This window comes from Apostichopus japonicus, chromosome 13, assembly GCF_037975245.1.
Source record: "Apostichopus japonicus isolate 1M-3 chromosome 13, ASM3797524v1, whole genome shotgun sequence".
NCBI classification, from domain to species: Eukaryota; Metazoa; Echinodermata; class Holothuroidea; order Aspidochirotida; family Stichopodidae; genus Apostichopus; species Apostichopus japonicus.
Genome location: NC_092573.1, coordinates 1836768 through 1858741, shown reverse-complemented (window position 1 = coordinate 1858741; position 21974 = coordinate 1836768). Strand labels below are relative to the sequence as shown.

Sequence of the window (21974 nt, the reverse complement as noted above, 5' to 3'; positions counted from 1 at the left end):
AAAGTGATTTGATAAAAGAAAGGATAAAACGTTCAAATGTTTTCATCGGTACAGATGTAAGCGCGACCGGTCGATAGTCGTTCAAGCCAGATACTATGCCCTTCTTTGGGATGGGTACTATGGTGGCATCTTTGAATGACCGGGGTACTTCTGACGTGCTCAGCGACCAATTGAATATGTCAGTGTAGACGCCAGCAAGTTGTTCGGCGCATATTTTGAGCAGTTTTGGAGTGATGCCATCGGGTCCTGGTGCTTTCCGTTCGTTGAGTCGTTTAAAATTGTTCCTCACCGAGGTCACATCGATGACAAATGGCGCGGTGACGTCTGTGTTGTTGGCTGGAGATGGTTGGCTGTTATTATCTTTGTCAAACCGCGTATAAAATTCGTTCAGCTTGTCTGGCAGCTCTACGTCATCACTATCCGCTGACCTCTTCACCCCTTTGTAGTTGGTAATCTCCCCGATGTTCGCCCATGCTTCTCTCGGGTTTACAGTATCAAACTTTTGCTCAATCAGTTCCTTTTGTGCTCTTTTCGCGTTCCTAATGGCTCTCCTGAGGTCAGACTTGGCGAGGTGGTATCTATCTGGATCAGTGGTCTTAGTCCGATAAGCTTCATCCTTGGCCTTTATTTTTGCTTTGACAGCTTTGTCACACCACGGTTTGTTGTTTGGGTATTGTGTGACAGTCTTAGTTGGTATACAAATGTCCTGGCAGAACTTGATGTACGCAGTCACCGTATTTGTGAATGAATGCAAATCATTATCCTCTTTGAACAAATCCCAATTCGTGTCATCAAAACAATCCTGTAGTTTATCGATCGCTTCCCGAGTCCATACTTTGACCGTTCTTTTCACTGGCTTCGTTATCTTCAACTCTTGTTTGTAAATAGGGATAAGTAGCACTGTGTTGTGATCAGAGTTACCGATACCAGCTCGCGGGACTGACTTGTATACATTCTTTACTTTACAGTAACAGTGATCTAGGATGTTGTTGCCGCGAGTGGCACATGTCACATGCTGCTTCAATTCGGGCATTGAGTTCCTCAGATTAGCGTGATTAAAATCCCCCACAACAATAGACAACGTGTTTGGGTCGGAGTTCTCACAATTGGAAATCATCCCTCGCAGGCTTTCTGTTGCTATGGTTGCATCGGCGCGAGGGTGTATGTAAACCGCTAACAGAGTCACTGATGAAAACTCACGGGGGATGTAGAACGGCCTACACTTGATCATGATATGTTCCATATCCGGGGTGGTTCCTTGGGAAATTATCCTTACGTCCTTACACCAGTTATTGTTGATGAGGAAGCAAACTCCACCGCCCTGAGACTTCCCCGTAATCTGTCGATCCCGATCATGTCGATAGATTGTGAACCCCGGTGGTTGCAATATACAGTCAGGGTGATCTGTGGTGAGCCAGGTTTCAGTTAAACAAAACACATTGCAGTCGGCATAATCACGGAAGTTTGCGATTCTCGAAAATAACTCACCCGTCTTGTTGAAAAGTCTCTGCACGTTCACTAAGATAATACTAGGTACTGGAGTGTTCTGATGTCTGCGACGAAGTTTTACTAGTTTGCCACCTCTCCTGCCCCGCTTACGTGTAGGCCTAACGTTAGGCTTAGGCTCATTCCAAGGGGCATCGGTTGGCCAGTCCACAGAAAATTGACTTTCGTTGAGTCCGAAACCGTCGGATTGCGAGAAAGGATCCTGGCGTAATCGTAATAAATCCTCTCTGGAATATTGCAGGAAAGTGGACGATACAGATGAAATGACGACATGAAATAACATTAAAAACAGGAGAGCTCTAGTGACCGTGTCGCTCTTGATCAGCGCCATCATACACTCCAAATAGAGAACTGCTTTGTCCATTTATCAAATAACAAGGTCCAATCAAATTTCTTTTACTTATGACATGGAACCAGTTTTGTCTGCAACTGATCTACACAAGTTCAAATCTCCAGTAATCAAGGTTGGCAGTCTATACGGATTTTTAAGGATGCAGAAAAATGATGACATTAGCAAAATTCTTAGATTTACCCAAGCAAGAAATGGTGTCTTCTGATTGATAAATTTGTTGCACGTTTATCACAACAGTTTTTTTTTTTTTTTCCCCTTTGGGAGGGGGGGGTGGATTAGAGTGGGGTGAGTGATATTCTAATTTCTAGTGATATAAGCATATTTCCCAGCCAATCCCCTCTAGGAATGGCAGATACAAGAATGTAGATATTTTCCAGGAGTTATACAAAGTGTAACGTTTGACCCTGCCATGCTATACCTTCATGATTCTTTCTGCAGTATGGAATTTATTTGTCTGATTGTGGTTACCAAAAAAAATAACAAAATAGATGAGAGGTCACCTAGTTTTACTAACGCTTATTGAGACAAATCGAGAAACAGGAAGGCTACGTGCCATTATTTTGTTGACTGCTGAATTTGCGGCGTATGTGAAAATCAGAAACGCCAAAGGGTAAATTGCACGGTAAACGATACGTTTATTGAAGAAAGAAAAAAAAAACCAATACTCAACAACAACACTACAAACAATACCTGCTGGGAATGGAATGCAAGCATCACCAAGGTCTTCCAAACATTTTCCTTTACTCTTTACCATTAAGACCCGGGGCACCAAAAATTTTGGAGTAGAAATACCTACTGCATTTAAGAAGTTGCAACTTATGCAGAGGAAAAAGGAATGGATTTGAAAAGATGAAAACCCTCTGTAGCCTGATTCTAAGGGTGGTGATATTATCCTTCACAAGACTAGTTTATATGGTGCAAACTGCCACCATATGACATTCTCTAATCTAGGAGGACTAAACAGTTAAACACAGAGGCACACAGGAATGGACGTGTAAAAGACTACAGCTGTCATGGACTAATTTATCGCCCCTTGATTTTAGCCGTCAAGACTCTTAGGGGCATTTGCCAATACTGTATTGTAGTGCTGCCAATAGCATGACTATTCAATGTGGCCACATATGACAATCTCTAATCTTGGAGGACTATAAAACAATCAAGAATTTGCTGAGTAAAATTAATTTAATATTTGAGGCTCTATTAAAGCTCTATAACACAAAGGAGTAGACCAATATGGATCTTTGTTAAGGGCATGGGGTTGAGTGGGGGGGGGGGGCAGTAGGAAGCATGAGCGACGGAAGGGTTGTAAAATTCATATTGTGGTGTAAAAGCATCATAAGCATCCAGCCAAAACGTGGAGAAGCTATAACTTCCTCTATATGCTGCCAACCCTCACTTCTATGTCTCAACTACCTTGTCTTCAAACATTTGCCAAAGAAACATCCTTGCTGAGGAGTAACAAAGCAACATTTTCACTTACGAATGATTTTGCCAGCATACACTTCTCCATAGATCATCCAGTACGGTTCATGGAAGACCTCTCTCAATGTAGACCACTGGGCGTCTCTGTCGGGGTTTAAGACCGATTCGCGAATAACTCCAAAACTCATCAGGATAATGACCAAGAGAACCACAAAGTAGCACATATCTCGCATCTGTGAAGAACAAGATAGTGAAACCATACGTACAGAGGAGAAGCTATGTCAAAGAGGGGTGATGGGGGGGGAACGTAAAGAGGAGCAACTATGTGGAAGAAGGGTGATGTGAGGGGGAGAATGTACAGAGGAGCAACAATGTGTGAGAAGGATGATGGGAGGGGGCGCAAATGTACAGAGGAGCAACAATGTACGAGAAGGAAGATGGGGGGGCAAATGTACAGAGGAGCAACTATGTGGGAGAAGGGTGATGTGAGGGGGAGAATGTACAGAGGAGCAACAATGTGTGAGAAGGATGATGGGAGGGGGCACAAATGTACAGAGGTAGAAACTATGTGGGAGAAGGGTATGTGAGGAGGGCAAATGTACAGAGGTAGAAACTATGTGGGAGAAGGGTGATGGGGGGGGGAAACCTACAGAGTTACCAACTATGTGGGAGAAGAGTGATGGAGAGGGGGGGGAAACCTACAGAGTTATCAACTATGTGGGAGAAGGGTGATGGGAGGAGTGAATGTACAGAGGTAGCAACTATGTGGGAAGATGATGGGGGGCAAATGTTCAGAGGAGCAACTATTAGGGAGGAGGGTGATGGGGGGCTAACGTACAGAGGTAGCAACTATGTGGGAGAAGGGTAATAGAGGGTGATGAGTGGGAGAAGGGTGATTGGGGGGAGGAGATTGTATAATGACAGAAGTATTGAAGCACATTACTTGCATTGCGTTATCAAACACCACAAGAGAGACTGTGAACCTCTCTGTGAAGGATATGAACTGTTGGAGGGGGGAGGGGGAGAACATATTAAAGTTCCTGTTACATATGTGCAAATAATTCTTGACACCGTACTACTATTCTGTTCTTGGCATTTTCATTAGTCAGATTGATTTACTGTTTTACTTTTCTTGAAACATGAGCTGATTTTCAGAGGAATGTAATGATATTGTCCAAACCAAGGATTTCCCGAGGTTATCTGTGTCGCCAAAACCCACCAATGGAAAGAATTAGGAGATTATCATGACACGCCGTTTTCTACCATATGACGTATCACATTACTGTATCAATTAATGCAAGCATGTCACACAGCTTTCTGTGATAACACAAAGATACATATGGTATACCGTTTTTTGAAATTAAAGATGAACGATAGTGATTTTCAGCATTGACGAAAAAATACGATTTTATTCAAGAGTATTCTAGTTGGTTTCCGTTTTACACAGGTGAAAATTCAAGTCAATCTGATGTTGGGAATGGCTGAAACAACATTCCTAAACTTGTTGATTTTTTAAACAAAAATTGGGCTTTTCGCGAAAAACGATATGATGATCACGTGATCTACAGTGACCTGTGACGTCATTATGATGATAACAAAGTAAGCTTGGCGTAGTGTTCTTCAGCTGTGTGCACTGAGTGTGTAAGTTTAGCTGCAACCTACTCTATATTGGACTTGACAAACAACCTAAACCACTAGCAAAATGCCAAGCAATTGCGTTGTAGGGGGATGCAACAGAACGAATGTGGACTCTACAATAAGTTTTTTCAATTTTCCAAGCGTATGTATGCTCGAGCGAAACAAAACATCGTGTAAGTATTACTTACGGTAGTGCACACTGTCACTAATGTTTGCACAGTGTGAAAGTACCGTTTGCGGACCTACGTGAAGTTGGGCTAGAATATGATTCCTCCTGAAGCCCAAACCACGAGGCATGCATGTGAATAAACGCAATAGGCATTGCATGTAGTGAGAAAATTGTTAGAGCTAGACTAACCACTCGATTGAGTTCAAATGCGGTTGTATTTCAAGCTCAATGGAACCTTTCTGTTGGATTTAATAACGTACGGAACAAGGAACGTTTATGTTTTACAGTAGGCCTAGTGCATACAAGCGATTCTACTTTGTTAAGAACTTTGGATTTTCTTTCAGATGTTATACTAATCTACGTTTGAGACTATCATCACTATTATTATTGTGCCAGTTTGACAGGTAAGTGAGCACATTCATACAGCACTCTGTATAAAACTATTAAAACTATTAAAATATACATCTCTTTCTCCACCTCTCTCTCTCTCTCTCTTTCTGATTCTCATTTCTATGGCTTACCATTTTTCCTATCATATTAACCAAGGTTCCAAGGTACATGTTGACACTAAGGATGTTGAACAACTGGAGATACCACAGCACAATATCCAGGCTATAAATAACCCTTCCCCAGCCACGAGTCTGCTGGAAGAACCGTAGACCCATTCCAATCAAGAAGATGATCACGCACATGGCCAGGAGACAGTTGGCGAAACTTTTGTAAAAGACACGAATCTTTTGGCTCAGTTTGGGCGGCTCCGATCTCAGAAGCTGATGTGACGAAAATGCAGTAAAAATTATCAATGGCTCGAAGTGTAAAATAAATGGGTCAACAGCAAACTACAGACAAGCAGAAGGCTTGTTTATAGATCCCATCATTGCCCCTTATCCTGACCCCCTACCTTACTTAGACCCCCCCTCTTCCCCCCATGGCCCACCCTGAAGATCTAACCTGAAAGAGACAGATCAAAATTGTTTCAGGATTGATTTGTAATGAATGCACAATGGTCTACAGCTGACAGAAAAGATAATATGGAAAATTCTCTCATTAAGATCAGACTGAAAAAGACAGACCAGTTTGTTCCAGGAATATTAAAGTTTAAGGTTAAAGTTGAAGGTTTGCAGTCTTGTTCAAGGGCCCCTCACACGACTTTACAACACTCAATACCCTGGTCCATGGTAACATGTCACACCCACAAACCTAAGTGTGCTCAATTCAAACAAACTCTCCTGGGGGACCACATGTCCTCAGGGGAACATCCCATAGGGTGCAGCCACAGACCGGAGCACGCAACTATATGTGCAAGTTACCTCGTAAGATCCCATTTTAAATAATACACCTGGGGGAAGAGAGGCAATGGAAGATAAAGTGCCTTGCCCAAGGACACACTGCAATGATCTGGCCAGGACTTGAACCTGCAATCCTTAGATTGCCAGTGTATCGCCTTCACCACTTGACCACAATGCTCCCTGTGAGGCGTTGTTTTAATAATGCCTAGCTTGGAACACAAACAGTTTCAATCCTCTATTTGACTTAGCTGGTATGTAGAGCACTTAGTTATCTCAAAGGATTTGAAAATTATTTCCACTCACACAAGTCAAGGCATATTGCTACAATTATTTAAATATTACTGTGTCACCTTCTCCAAACGGATGGGCAAGGAGAGAGTGGGGGAGGGAGGGAGTTGGATAACCCACCTCTCGGATGTGGTCCATTCCCAAGGTAACAATGTATGAGATCACGAAAATCTCTTGGATGGCAGGTTTCTTCTGAATTTGGCCCAGTACCATAAAAGTGTACAAGACCAGAAAGAATATGTAAGCAATCTGAAAAACAAAAGAATAATTATGATAACTTTGTTTTAATGCTTCAAATGTAAATTATTCCCAGTCGAGATTTGACATCCAGATATTTCACGAAACAGGAACTGGAAAGTCATTAAAAAAAAAAAAAGGGTTGGTCAACTCGAAAGACTGGACGACCGTTAAAACTTTGTCCAGAAATTTCAGTTACCTTACCATTTAATTCAATACACATGTTAAAGGTAAAGATTTCATTATATTACATAATTCTGGACAAACAGATAAACCTGTCGCAAGAAAGACCATCAGTATACAGTACCCACTTGAAAGATGATTTGCCATTCTCTGTGTTGAAGTACTCGAAGAGTACTTGGTACTCGAGTAGTACTCTAGCACTTTGTACTAGTACTGGAGTGCTTTTTCAAGTGCTCAAACCTTGCACTGAACCAAAAGTACTTGAATATCAACAAACTTGTACTCGTCATTCAGTATTTGAATTCAGATACCAAAGTACTCCTGCTTGCCCTCTATTTAAAGTAATTGGTACTGGCTTAAGACGAGTACTTAGTACTCGGGAACTGAAGTACTCGAAAGTACTCGCAAGTACTCGAATGTACTCAAAATTCAGATAAAAATACTTGACTACCACACTAGCCATTCCTGCAAAGAATGATGAAGACCAAAATGTGAAGGAATGATACATACAGAAAGAGTCCAAAATTTGGTGATTGGAGCACTGTAGAACTCATAGAGTTTCTTGAATAGGCTTAACTGCCTCTTCTTAGCTCGAAGAGGAGATGGGGTCAATGGATCAGGTGGTGTCGTAGCTGTGGCAGGATTACTCTGGAAATGAAGGGGAAATGCAATCATCCTAAACTACTGATGTTAGCCTCAGCATTCATGTGTGTATGTCATTTATCATGTTAAAACAAACCAACCAGCATTACATTGTATCATATCACATTACATTGCACTACAGCATTATGTTACATTACATCGCACTACAGTGCATTGCATTACATAACATTACAAAGCACTACAGCATCATATTACATTACATTATACTACAGTGCATTGAATTACATCACATTACAAAGCACTACAGCATTATGATACATTAGATCGCACTACGGTGCATTGCATTACATTACAATGCACTACAGCATCTTATTACATTACAATGCGCTACAGTGCATTGCATTACATTGCATCACATTCAAATTACATTGCATTGCATTGCATCACATTACAATGCACTACAGCATCACAATACATTATATTGCACTACAGTGCATTGCATTCCATTGCATAACATTCCATTGCAACACATTAAATTACATTGCATTACGTTGCATTGCATCACATTACATTGCACTACAGTGCACTGCATCACATTACATTGCATAACATTCCATTGCTTTACATTATAATAAATGTCATTATATTACATAACATTACATCACCCTATGCCATATTAGATCACAACATACCCTGATAATCAGGGAGATACAGAGAGCTAAATGCTGAACAATAGGTGCAATACAGTTCCAATTTGAGGACTGGTACCTGTCGGAATGAATCCTCGGTGTCCTTTAACCTCGCAAACGATGAAGCAGAAGATGAAGATGAGGAACTGCTGTCGTCGTTGTCCTTCTCTGCCTCTTCAACATCTTGGATATGTTCCGAAAAGGTCTGGGGCATCAAAAGAAGCTCTTCTTTACTCTTGAAACTCAAGAGAAGGATAGCTGGAGGAGTAACTAATGCTAGAATCACCTAGAAAGAACAAATAAACGGCACATGCAAAATTACTGTCAAAATGGTCAGGGGAATCTTCTAGTTGAATACATAGTACAAGAATCACCCATTACAATGTTCTCATAATGTGATAAAGATATACATTAATGTGCTACACAAACTTCACAAGAAGTAAAAACTTATCACAAATATAATAAGTCGGAAAAAAAGAATTACTCTACATAAACTTGGATCAACTTCAAACATTTCAAAGCCGCTGAGGGACGAAGCAGAGCTTTTCTTAAGGTTAAGGTTAAGGTGGTAACACTTGGTAAAGCACACATTACTGTTAAAACACTCAATGGCGCTGAACAACAAAACAATTATAAAAATGATTTCTTAAATAAGTGAGTCTTCAAAGCAATTTTAAAAGTTCTGATGGTCTTCGAATTTCTTGTGTCGACGGGGAGAGCGTTCCAAAGTCTGGGGCCAGCGACGCTGAAAGAGCGGCCTGCAAAACATTTGCGGCGTGTGAAAGGAACCTTGAGAAGGATGCCCTTTGACGAGCGTGTTGAACGACCAGGTGTCTTAATTTCCAGCAACTCTGACAGATAAGCTGGTGCTGAATTATGTATACACTTATAAATGAGGAGGAGGATCTTGTACTCGGCACGGACATTGACATAACAAGAACATTTACCTTTAAGTTGATGTATTTTCTAATCCGTAAACCACCCATCCAGAGTTCACTGAGAAGCAACTGGCAACAAGGATGAGCCATAAAATCGAGGTGTTCAGCTGCTGCAGCCAAACTCAGACAAGTCTGACCACTCCAGTTATCCAATTTAACCGTCAGTAACTGTAAAGTCACGTCATCGTCTTCCTTGTAGCATTGATCTAATAGTTGAGATGCTAATGTTTGGAACTCACTGTTTAGAGGGAAAAGACCAATGGACAGACATATTGATCAAAATTATAAATTATATCAATGATGTCGCTTGGATACGATCTGAAAAAGCTAACCAACAATGAGCTCATGAACTTGTGTCAACCTGAAATATCCTGCCTGTACTGTACCAGATATCATGGTGTGGCTTTCAAATTTTATTATTTAGTTGACAAACTTACCTTTTCCCTTCTTACTCTTTTCTATGGACTACCTGAATTCTTTTTACCAATTCCATCTTATATATTTTACAACTTTATTACAACTGGTCGCTGCAGTGAACCTGTGAATCATTGGTATGTTAGCTAATGATGGACAACGCCCCAAATCTAACACAGAGTAATTGATCAAAATCTTCAATAGTCTTGCTCTTCAAGTAGATCTTTTCTCAGGGCTACAATTAGTCAATGCTGTGACCAGAATACGCCTGATTCATTAAGAACACAACAAAATCTTCAACAGCTGACCGAGACGTATATTTTAAAACAATCAACCTTACGCAGAGCACTTGATGAAGTCTTCAGCAATCTCATTTTCCAAATTGATTTCATCAGCTGAGTTTGCCATCCCTTTATAAAGCTGACTTGCTATGAGCGCCTTAGCTAGAGCCTCTTCGTCTTGTTTCCATAGGTACAGGGCCATCTGATGTCGGTTGGTGAGCACGGACCAAATGAATAGTTCGTTGAAGGGGTAGCGAAATGTTTCCTTGACAATCGTTGCATTCGGTTCGGTGAGATCTACGTTACGTTTAAAACTGAAAGATAATTCCTGTTGTTGGGAAGGAGTAAAAACAAAAGAAAACAAAAATGAGAATTTATGCAAAGAGAAATAATGTTGACAATGTCACAAAGTAATAGCAAGAGTGTTTTATCTCATAAATAAATCCAAGTTTTTTATCTTTTCAGGATTTGAAGACCCTATAAATTTCAAGAATATTGGACTTCACTGAACGAGAAAATATTCCCATTTTTCATCAGATTTGTCCCTAGTTCTGCGCAGGCTGGATTCAAACCAGGAAAGTTATGAATTTGAAGCAACGGAGAAATGTTGCTTACCCTTTCAATACCTACAAATATTAATGCACCAATAGGTTTTGACGATAGCAGGGTTTAGGTTTAAGATACAGTCACATGGTTTACAAACAAATAAACAGGTTGCACAGACTGAAATAGGAGACAAGTTTTGCTATATATGGATCAAACTAATAGACGATGGGTGGCGATGGACAATATGGACAGTTATGAAAAGAATAAATCATATGAAAAGAAAAACAAGAAAAGAAAGACAACACATTTTCACAGGAGAAATCAAACTAACTACAAGTGCCACTGAAAATATGGCTTTGTAGGTATTTATTCAGTTCTATCTTTATCTGGCTGCAGTGTCACTCAAAAATTCAAGAAACCTTGACCCTGCGGAATCATGAATGGTGCCTCTGGGTTTGTCGTTAGGTGATATGCTGCTCTAGACAGCTTAAAAAATATTCTTAAATTCTAAATGTTTAAGTTATTTACTTAATAATGAACATTGAGTTGAAGGTTGCTATGTAAAAAAAAAAACTTAAAAAAGATAAAACAAAAGGATACTCACATGACAATACTCCCTCATAAACAGCAAATAGAGGTTTCTCGAATTACTACTTTCACACTTATATCTGTCCGATTTAATCAATTTTGAAAACTGAATTGTACTAAGATGTGAGATTCAGAAAAATTCAACAAAGACAGTCACATCAAGATTGTGCCAGTGATAGATATTTGCAAAGACAGCATTTTAGCATGTTGGTATTTTACATTTTATCATGTTGTCTTTCTAAAACCAATACAATGTACAGGAAAATTGTCCCCTCTTTGTTTCTTCCTAGACTAAATATCTCTTTTCCAGCTCGAATGGATAAAGCGAAAAATATACCAAAATAATATCCTCGTTCGTGTCACACTGGACTGGGTTCCCTCACCTTTCTCATGGACGTATATTGCACTTTGTATTTCCGCGAGGTGTAAGATGAGGAATATGTCCCACCCATAAGATTCTCGACGACCATACCAATGTCATAGAGATTATACCTCATGCTCTGCTTGCCGTGCTGAAAACGGAGAGGAAGGGGAAAAAAATTTGGACTCAAGAAACAGCACAAACATATATAACACATTTAAAGGTAACCAGTGTTGCACACAAGAATGATAGGAAGTCAATTTAACAATGGCAGCTTATTTCTTCCATCTTCTCAAACGTTGCAATCTATATTTCTAACGTCACCGGGACATCATCTTTAAAGTGTCTACTTTTAAATGAATATTTCTGGTGGCAGATGATGTAAACACTAACATTAAAGAGATAAATATTTTCTGTAGTCAGATCAGATAATGCCCCATCTCATTATCTTGTTCCTAACTCGAGATAAGAGAGACTCAACTTTATACACAAGTTGGTAGCATTACCCTACTGGCATAGTTCATTGCTCTTAAGATCAATGACTGAAGTCCAATCTTTTATTATCTGTGATCCTATCACAGTTTTATAAGCATTTTGCTTCTTTTTTTCTCCATTTCCATTAAATCTTGATTTATCTACATATATATCCATTCAACGAATGTTGTCTCTATATTGTATTGTGCTTTCTGTGAGCTTAAAAATGTTACGCTCAACATTCTTGTATTTAATTGATGATGGAAATAAATGATGTCAATGACAGTTTTCTTTTTTTTTTCTATGTTCATGAGTAAGCTCTGTTAATACATGTATGTCAGGACCATTCTTTCACAATGAAAACATCTTTCCATAGACTCAGGTTTTCTCACCACAAAGAAAGATTATTCTTTTAGCCTGGGTATATTTACTAAAGTAATTTGTCGGGTAGAGAAAGTTTAAGATCGTTAAGACTTTAATGTAGCATTATAGCAGAATTCACAGTTAACTGATTTCGTTCGCTCTCTCTGTTTCCTTTTACAAAACTTGGAAAGGATCAGGATTTCTAAACAGTGGAACCAAGTAATGTTACTTGAGGGTACATTGTGTGATCAGAATGTACACCGTAAAGTACTGTAATGTTTAAAGTACAAGCAGTGACATAAATTGTTATATTCTAGTATATAAATGACACTGATCAATGACATCCAATAACAATACTTAAATGTAAAATTAAAAACCAGAGTATACACGATACAACACACCACAGAATATTATCTCTGGTATACCAAGATACCACACACACCCCAAAAAAAATGGAACAACTTGCTACAAAACTGCAATGCTGTATAGCAAGTTTTGCACACAGATCCACAACATTGTCAGCACATTTAATAAGGGGAATAAACTCCATGAAACTACAAAGTTTTACGTAACTTATAAATGCTAAGTAAATACCTCCTTCAACATCAATGAATGGAAATTTTGAAATAGCACTAACACAACATTTTCAAAGTAAGTTTTGGGAACTTAAGGAGTTCCTACTGGAATTAATAATCTCAGATAATGTGGTGAAGTTTTTTTTTTCAGTTCTGGTTGATTGATAACCAGGAAAGCTCTAGGCCTGGTACAACAAAATTGTAATGGCTATGTCAAGCAGGGATGACTGAGAATTTAGACAGTGCTCTCCAAGCTGACACAATTCTGTACATATAAGGTTCCTCTTTCAACTGAAGATACTGGTAGGAAAGTTACCTTTCGCACATCATATATAAGATATCTCAATGTATTTGGTGGACCAGAGGTCTGCAAAAGAAAAGATATGAGGCAGAGTAAAATATTTTACCACAACCCAGCAATTCAAGTAAGTCAATCCGTTAAATCTAGGGTACTCACACTCCTACACTGAGATGTAATTTACGCTGCTAGGTTCGGGGTACTCACTCCATGCACTGTCATGTAATTCACGCTGTTAGGTTCAGTGTACTCACTCCATGCACTGTCATGTAATTCAAGCTGTTTGGTTTGGGGTACTCACTCTATGCATTATAATGTCATTTCATTTTATCATAAAAGACTTACAGCATTGTAGAGCTCTTCCAACCTTGCAATGGTCAGAAATTTGTGCATGTTGACCCCATTATCTTTCAAGAGTTTCACAAAGTCCACCTGGTTATTTGCAAGAGCCTCGAACATGGCCTGCTCCAGAATGCTTTCCTGCAATGAGATTAGATGACATGATCGAGAAGAAAACTCACAACTTACGACAAAAATCTGAGACGGATTGAAATTTCTGTTACGCATGCAAATTTTCAACCCAGAGATTATTTTATATTTGAAAAAGAGGAGAATGAAAAATGAAAACTGTGAATATGATCTAGAAGAGAATGGTTTAAATGAGAAGCAAACCTAAACATCATCTTTAAAGTAAACAACTCCTCCAAAAACAAAAAAAAAAACAAAAAAAAAACCCTCCCTATGTGTTGAGGAGATATCATGGTCTAAGTCATTCACAACAAGGTCAACCATTTTGTCCATGTGTGTTCACATAGAGCCAATAGGAGGTGAAACATTTTTCATTAATTTCCTTTCTTGTTTGCGGTTTGGTGGTTTTGGCCAAAATTATGCGAAATATTTAGTCAAAATTTTACATACAGCATTGGCAAAACCTAATTAAAAAGACATTCTAAAGGCAAGAAGACTTTCTAAAAGGAAAAAATGACAAAGACTTAAAAAGTTTTTAGATTTAGAGGTCATCTGATTCAAGACTTTCTTTAAGTTATACCTTTTTTGGAACAGTGCATGACTGCCACGTCTATAAAAAATGACTCCCTCCATTAAATCAACTTTTATACCATGATCCCCAGTGTACGGCATTCACATTCCACTTACCGGTAACTCTTTCCCATGGACAAATATATGTTGTTTAGCGATATCCACTCGATCCCATGCAAGGGCCAGCCTCAGTTTGTTTCCGGGGTTAGCTCTGCTTTGTGCTTTTAGTAGTGCGGACAATATTGCCAAATCAAAATCTTCTAATCCATCCTCACCGAGACAAAACACTGTGATCTGTAAAAGAAGAAAAGAATATAATGTCATAGATCCCTCTCAGTTTCCTGTTCACCACTCTCCACTTAAAATTTAAAATGAATTCTTCTTGAAAAATCCCTTTCCTGTCGCTTGCTCGGTCGCATCGTAAGAAACTGGGAAGTGATCCTTGCATCAAGAGTTATGCAAGGTACTGCTGGTTCTGACTGGCACCCTCCCCCCCCCCCCCCGCCATCCAGCATGGAAATAGTTTATAATAAGGGGATAATTAACCCACTCAGTGCAGAAGAGCTCACATGGTATAGGACAGTTCTTGTAATCCTGAGGTTTGAATAAAATTTCAGCCACAAGTTTGTTTGCTCCTTCAAAAATTAAATATGTGTAACAGTAAGAAGGCCTGACGTTTCGATCCTAGCAGGATCTTCTTCAAAGCCTGAAGGATCTTCTTCAGCCTCTGAAGAAGATCCTGCTAGGATCAAAATGTCAGACCCACTTACTTTTACTCATTCTCTTACACAGGCTCTTTTAGTGGATAAGCAGTTTGCTAACAGTTTTGTTTTCTTTGAAAAAATTAAATACATAACACAAATTATTTCATAACACAAACTCTGGTGAAACCACGAATAATCATTGAAGTATAGAATTATATCAAAAACCAGCTTCAATCTGTCATTAGCATAAGAGACAGTACATATTAATGAGAAATGAATACTTTCATTTCTGATGGAAACTATATGAAACACACACAATGTGACGAAGACAGAAGAGACTCATATTTTGGAGTTGTAAATTATATAGCATAACAAATCAAACCAAACTTGACATATCAATATCTTTACTCTCAATTTAGTCACTACATTTAAAAAGATCAATTGAGAGAAATTTTGAGCGATAAATATTCTTACCAGTTGCTTCTTCTTCATACACTGCATAATATCATGATACAGACTCTCGGCCTGTTGTTGGTTGAAATGGAATGTATGTTTAATGGTCTCGAGTAGCTGCGCTCTCAGAGAGTCACTCAATGACCTGAAATAAATAAATAAGAACAAACTCAAACATAACCGAGCCCAGGCCAAAAAAAAATTAGCAATCAAACAAAATGAAAAATGGATCATTAATAATTCCTACTTTTTTTATTAAAAGTTAATTTTACAACAGAGTTTAGAAGGGCTTCTCGATGTGGGCAACTGCAGATTTGGAATATAAACAGTTGTTATGGAAAATTGCAAGAAAAGCGCCATCAATCTCAAATAGCTGTTTTTCTGTGACCTTGTAGAACAATACAAAATTGTTTTGTGCTACTCAATCAGACAACACCAAAAAATAGTCATCTCCATGACAACGTATGGTTTAAATGTGCAACTCCATGCAAGGAGACAATTAGGCAGCATCCTATCCAATTTGGTTTGCCAGTTTACCATAATTGTTAAAACCAAAGTAGTCTAGGCAATACTCAACATCAGAATGCGCATGGCAAGCTAAATTAATTATCATGTCAAGATTCCAAATACCATGCTATCGAGCCATTCGTGCATTTGAGAACCAATCTAGCATGCAAAACTGAAAATTATTACTTTTCAAACATTTTCAATATCTATCGTTTTTGGAAATGAGACTTGACTAGCTAAGCTATCTGAAACTGAAAGTTACCAAAGGACGATGGTACCCAAAAAATATCGAAAAAGTGTAAAAATCTGTGCAAAATTCTGTTTGAAGAGACGCTCTTACCCCTGTTCATCGCTATACTTTTGTGCGAACGCTAGAATGTCTGCTGCTCTTCCTGTCCCATCAAAGACCACGACTGGTATTCGGGGATGAGCGGAAATATTGGTGAGTACTGTTCTTATTGCTGTGGGTCCCCCCTCGATGATAACGCTCACAACTGGTACCCTCTCTTCTGTAAAAGTTATTTGAAAACAAACAGTTTAAAGATCATCAGTGTCACCCCCTAATATATGCTAATAAAAGAAATCAAATAATGGTCACCCAAACTGCCATATTCCACTGCCGTATGACTCATCTAACAGTTGCAACTACAAATGCAATACAAATCTCAAACCAGTAGAATCACACAAAAAGACGACAACAAACTGAATCGCTTGTTGTTAAAATCACAACAAATTCACAATCCTTATTTTGGTATATTCACAACCATAGACCTCTCAGAAACATTATACTGATGTAAATATTTTGTCTGCTGTATTCTCATGCTTTATAGAAGTGATAAACCTTCTTCATTTTACCAACGTTACCGTGTTGGTATTACACTCATTTAACCTGGTAGTCAACCATAAAAAAACAAAAAAGTAAGGTTGAAATAAAAACATTCCAAACAAAAATGAGAAAAAAAAGAAAAAAAACAACTTTTACTAAATTTATCGTAAACAATGTGTAACATTCTACTCACGTGAGTTCAACCTCTGTTGCGAGATGTGTTTCTCAAACTTTTGCCGGAGTTCAATCTCTGCCCCTGATTGGCTGAGGGTGCCGTTATCCACGAAGAGGAAGTGTGTGTGATGGCTGTTGAGCTTGAAACCTTTGGAGATGGGGCATGCCACGGAGTGATAAGAGGTAACACGCTAAAAGTGAATAAACGACAACGTCAAAGTAGATCTGTCAACCAACGATATATACCAGCGATACTATAATATACATATACGTAATTCACAAAATACGCAATTAACAGATGTTTGAAAATGTCACAGGTCTTACAGCCCAAAGCCTGAAAATGGGAAAACTCATTTGTATTTAAAAGACATGAAATCTATATTCGAATTCACCTGGCTAATTCGGAAGGCCAAAAAAAAACTTGCGATTCACAAAAGGAGGAGAAACTTCCATTGATGAGAGCATACAATTTGCAAAATGGAATTAGCTGTTGTCTCGAACATCTCTCATCTTATATCTTACATACGGGGCTCACCAGCATTGCCACAGAGGGCGCTGTGATATCGGTCCTAATGTGTGATATATGTAATGTTTACAGATATCACAGAGTGAAGTAACATGATCATCGCTCACAAACACGGGAACACATCGGTTGACCTTGTATACACATACTGTACCCGGGGTGATTGACGAGATCAAAATTTCACATGTGCAGTGTTACCTGTTAAGTGCACATGTTAAGGTGCTTGAAACAGTCAGTCTTGCTTGAAACTTCAAAGTTCAAAAGAGCTCTTCTTTAATAATTGGGAACGAAATTGTATATTTCTTCAAGTGATCAACATATAATCTGCTGTCAGAGACTGCTTGTCGAGTTTTGTGTAATTAGATAGGACTGATATGACAGAAGCCTATGTTACTTTGCTTGGAGAGCACCTTGACACCCAATGCAGACTTTAACATACAGTATTAAGGGAGAACCAAACAAGCCAACAGTCACCTTTATCTAAAATGATGATCTGTCTAGTGAAATGGGTATCACAGTTGCATGGTAATGCACTCAAACCAAACCCAATTTAACATCAAACTAAAATGATCATAGACATTAATAATAGTTTTTTCCTTCATATAGCTACGCATTTCAAGATATGGAAAACAGTAGAAATTCTTCCCATATGACCAACATAGTTCACGAAAGTTGTGAATTATATATACTGTGTGTTGTTGTTTTTATTATGGATGAGATAATGTTTGGGTACCTGTTTCAAGCTCATAATCCTGACAAATATTGCTTAACAACTTTATAAATTCCTTCCATTCAAGAGTCAGTCATAAATTTAACGATAGAGAAGTCACCGTACATTTCTCCCGAGGAAATTCTCTTGTTTGTTTAAGACTCCCCAGGAGCACATCCCGATTGTGGTGATCCGGCCCCTCATCTTCACCGAATGGTTGTTGAGGGCATCTCCAACGTGAATGCCGACACCTACAGATAAAAAAATATTTCAACCGTAGATAAGAGAAGATTCAGATTCAGATTCTCTTTATTGCATCCCAAGCTGGGCAATTGATTGCTCACAATATAAAACATACGTACAGTACATAAAATACACACAAAATATATCAAACTCTCAAATACTAAGACATAAGACTTAAAACAAAGCTGGCAAGATACGTAAAAACGGTAAAATACAAAATACAGTAAAACAGCACCAGAGATACTTGTGAAACATTGGATTGCACAATGAGCAAGATTACTGACCTAACAAGTAAAAGATTCATTATGAAGTTTAATACAACGAGGGATAAAGGAGGATTTGTAACGATTCGTAACGGCACGGGGTAGTCTCATCCGCCCACTGCGGGGTATTATTGCACTTTCCAAATTAATGTGTAGAGGGTGGCTACTGTTGTTGAGAACCCCAGCAAGTTTACTTTGAAGGTGAAGATGATATGACGTGTTCACTGACTGCTGACGTTCGCCTAGGATGCGACTGACTTGGCTTATAATAGAATCTATCCATTTTCTGTCGGTACCATTGACATTACCTCCCCAACAATTAATGCAATATGACCACACACTTAAAATCACAGAATTCTAGAAAATAGAAAGAATGTTTCTACTGATGTTGAAGGTGTTCAATTTCCGCAAGCAATAGAGTTTTGGATTGATCCGTCTTACCAAATAATCAATGTGGTCATGCCAATTCAGCGGATCATCCAAAACTACGCCAAGGTACTTATAGGACGAGACACGGTTTACAGCCAGGTCTTTGATAACAAAAGGAGGAGGTTCATGATCTCCTTTCCTAAAATCAATCACCATTTCCTTTGTCTTCTCCATGTTAAGCTCAAGGAAATTTTGATCACAGTAGTCTACAAACCAATTTATTTGAGACAAATATTCACCTCCATCATCTCTTGTAATCAAACCCACTAATGCAGTATCATCAGCAAATTTAATTAGAGGGCAGCTGTCATGTGATGATCTAGCATCTGAAGTATAAACAGTGAATAAAAACGGGGCAAGAACAGTTCCCTGTGGTGCACCAGTGCTCGAAACTAATGTGTTGGACACACAGTTGGACTGGTTGATCCTAACATACTGCGACCAATTAGTGAGATAACTGAATAACCATGTGACCAGGTTATGCGGGACGTTCATGTTTAGCAACTTATGTACCAAAACATGTGGTTGGATGGTGTTGAATGCAGAGGAAAAGTCAAAATACATAATTCTAGCAGAATGACCTGCATTTGACTTTTCCAGATGGGAATACACTTTCTCTAAGCAATAAAGAATTGCGTCCTCAGTATTGCGCTTTGCACGATGAGCAAATTGCAGCGGATCAAGGTGTTCACTCACTAAGGGTTTCATGTACCTAAACACAATGCGCTCGCAGGATTTCATCGCAACAGAAGTCAGGGCCACGGGCCGGAGGTCATTCATGCATGTGATGTTTGCCTTCTTATATATTAATTGAAGCTACAGTATGAATTGTTTCCCCAGAAGGACTCTCCTCAAGCATAAAGAGTAGCGATAATATTTTAATGGAAGCTACAGTATGAATTGTTTCCCCAGAAAGGTGATGAGGGCTTAGCATGCACAGACTCCAAACGACCTGATTAATTCATTGTGGCTTCGGCTTTGAGTACAATGTTTCTGCATGCTGCCGTGTTGGACGAATCTAACCTTAACAGTATCTACCGACTTTGCAATCCCCAATGTAATCATTGGCGACTTTGCAATCCGCGGTCTCCCCCTCACAATTTTGCATGGTCAGTAAGGGTGATTCTGCAATTTTCCCTTTCGGGAAACCAAAAAGGGCTTTTTCCACCGAGCATAAAAAGATGACAAAAGAACCGATGCCTCAAAACAACAAGATGGAGAATGGTCCCATCCAGTCTCCTAAAACTGACCGGTTTGAATATTTAGGAACAACGATATTGGCTGTCTCCAAAGTCAATATCTGTACATGTACAAACAAATGGCGTGTTAGGGGGCTTAAGCCTGCTTAAATAACTACTTTACGTGTAAGAACCATGCAAGAATGCAATGAAGCACTTCTCACATGGTTCAGATTGGTTGGAGAAAAAAATGTTGCTTAGGATGATTCTTTGGCCAAAAGCCACTCACCAAAGTATTGAAACCAAGTGGATATACTCTAATGTAAATGTCTGTGAAACAGTAATGGTAGATTTGCAAGGAGAATGTGTGTGGTGTCCCAGAAGCAGCAAGGTTGGGGGATTGCAAGGTGCTGCAGTGTTTAAATGTTATTACCAGTTGTGTAAATTGGATAGATGGTAAAGTGCTTATTTAGATTGGAGACATGGTTAAGAAAGAGGTGCAGTAAATCAGGTATCTAGATATGATTGATACAAAGAACATTTCAGAGATCTATAGAAAAACTCATCTACCTCCGTGGTAATTCTGACTATCGGAACGCTGCAACACATGGATGAGAGTTTAATTTCCAGTGTCATCATATCCAAGAGACAGACTGATCTGTTCAGTTTGAACGAAAATAATAACAAACGTCTCACAGAAAATGTCTTTTCTCTCAATCCTGACGGGATGTCATTGAAATGAATCCAAGTTTTGGCGTTTTTAAGATGCAAATGGTCAAGTTGTAAATTTGATCTATGACCTGGATCAGACTGGGGAATATAATGCCATAATGGCTCAGTGATCCAACATGGGAATGGGGGGATTTATACGCATTTGGCCCCTCGTACGAAACCGACACCTGTCATGATCAAGAGGGAATAGCGGCCTTTGGCACTGCAACCTGGCCATGCCTTTTGTGCCATGATCCCAGCAGCACACAGTCTACAAATCACATTAAAACTTCTTTAGACTTTACCAGTATTTGTCCCTCTGGTCAGGATCCATGCCCCTGTTGTTCTAGCAGCTTTGCTAAGTCCTTTGCTCAAAACTCTCTTCAGCTTTGGCTGAATTTCAAACTTTCTGAGTCCACCCAGGATAGAGATGACTAAGTTTGGCAAGCCAAGGTTCCACTGTTCTTTCATGAGTCTCAGGATATCTGCTGGATCTGTGTTGTCTGCCAGACGTATGTACTACGACAAACAAATTCAGAGTAATTGCATATCACTGGCAAAGTTGGAGAGGGGGGGGGGCATGAGGAGGGTGGTCTTGGGTTTAAAAGAAAGGAATCCATTATCATTTCTGGTCACGAAATTGACCTCTGAACTTGAAAGCCACAAATCATAAAATGTTCTATTATCACCACAGCTACATTAAAATCTGACCATGCTATCAAAACAGGCAAAGAAAAAACTACTCTGTATGAAAAACTGTTTTCAATTTATTTTAGCTCTGACACTCTCAAAGTTTCTGTCACTTGCATCAAAATGTAATCCATTTTTTTTTAATAAACTCATCTACTGTATTCTCATATGTACTGTAACATAAACATCAAACGTTGACCGTCAAGATCACCGTGACAACATGTACCTTCACAAGTTTTAAATTTTACACGTTCATCATTGACCACTCCCTTAGAACTACAAAACTTCATACATCCTTTCCCCTCAAAAAAA

General features: G+C 39.0%; 1 protein-coding gene across 1 annotated transcript in view; it reads right to left on the bottom strand.

Moving 5' to 3' along the window:
• The window catches only part of LOC139978994 (transient receptor potential cation channel subfamily M member 3-like), a 49698-nt gene that overhangs the window by 18338 nt on the left and 9386 nt on the right, over positions 1-21974 (bottom strand). The window contains exons 4-19 of the mRNA XM_071989634.1: positions 21278-21491; positions 18275-18399; positions 16936-17107; positions 16257-16425; positions 15431-15554; positions 14370-14546; positions 13560-13694; positions 13233-13283; positions 11527-11655; positions 10069-10337; positions 9324-9552; positions 8456-8662; positions 7595-7732; positions 6785-6913; positions 5609-5857; positions 3339-3513 (exon numbers count right to left, since the gene is read on the bottom strand). Of these exons, the coding sequence (XP_071845735.1) occupies positions 3339-3513; positions 5609-5857; positions 6785-6913; positions 7595-7732; positions 8456-8662; positions 9324-9552; positions 10069-10337; positions 11527-11655; positions 13233-13283; positions 13560-13694; positions 14370-14546; positions 15431-15554; positions 16257-16425; positions 16936-17107; positions 18275-18399; positions 21278-21491 (2692 nt within the window). The remainder of the gene's footprint in view (positions 1-3338; positions 3514-5608; positions 5858-6784; positions 6914-7594; positions 7733-8455; positions 8663-9323; positions 9553-10068; positions 10338-11526; positions 11656-13232; positions 13284-13559; positions 13695-14369; positions 14547-15430; positions 15555-16256; positions 16426-16935; positions 17108-18274; positions 18400-21277; positions 21492-21974) is intronic.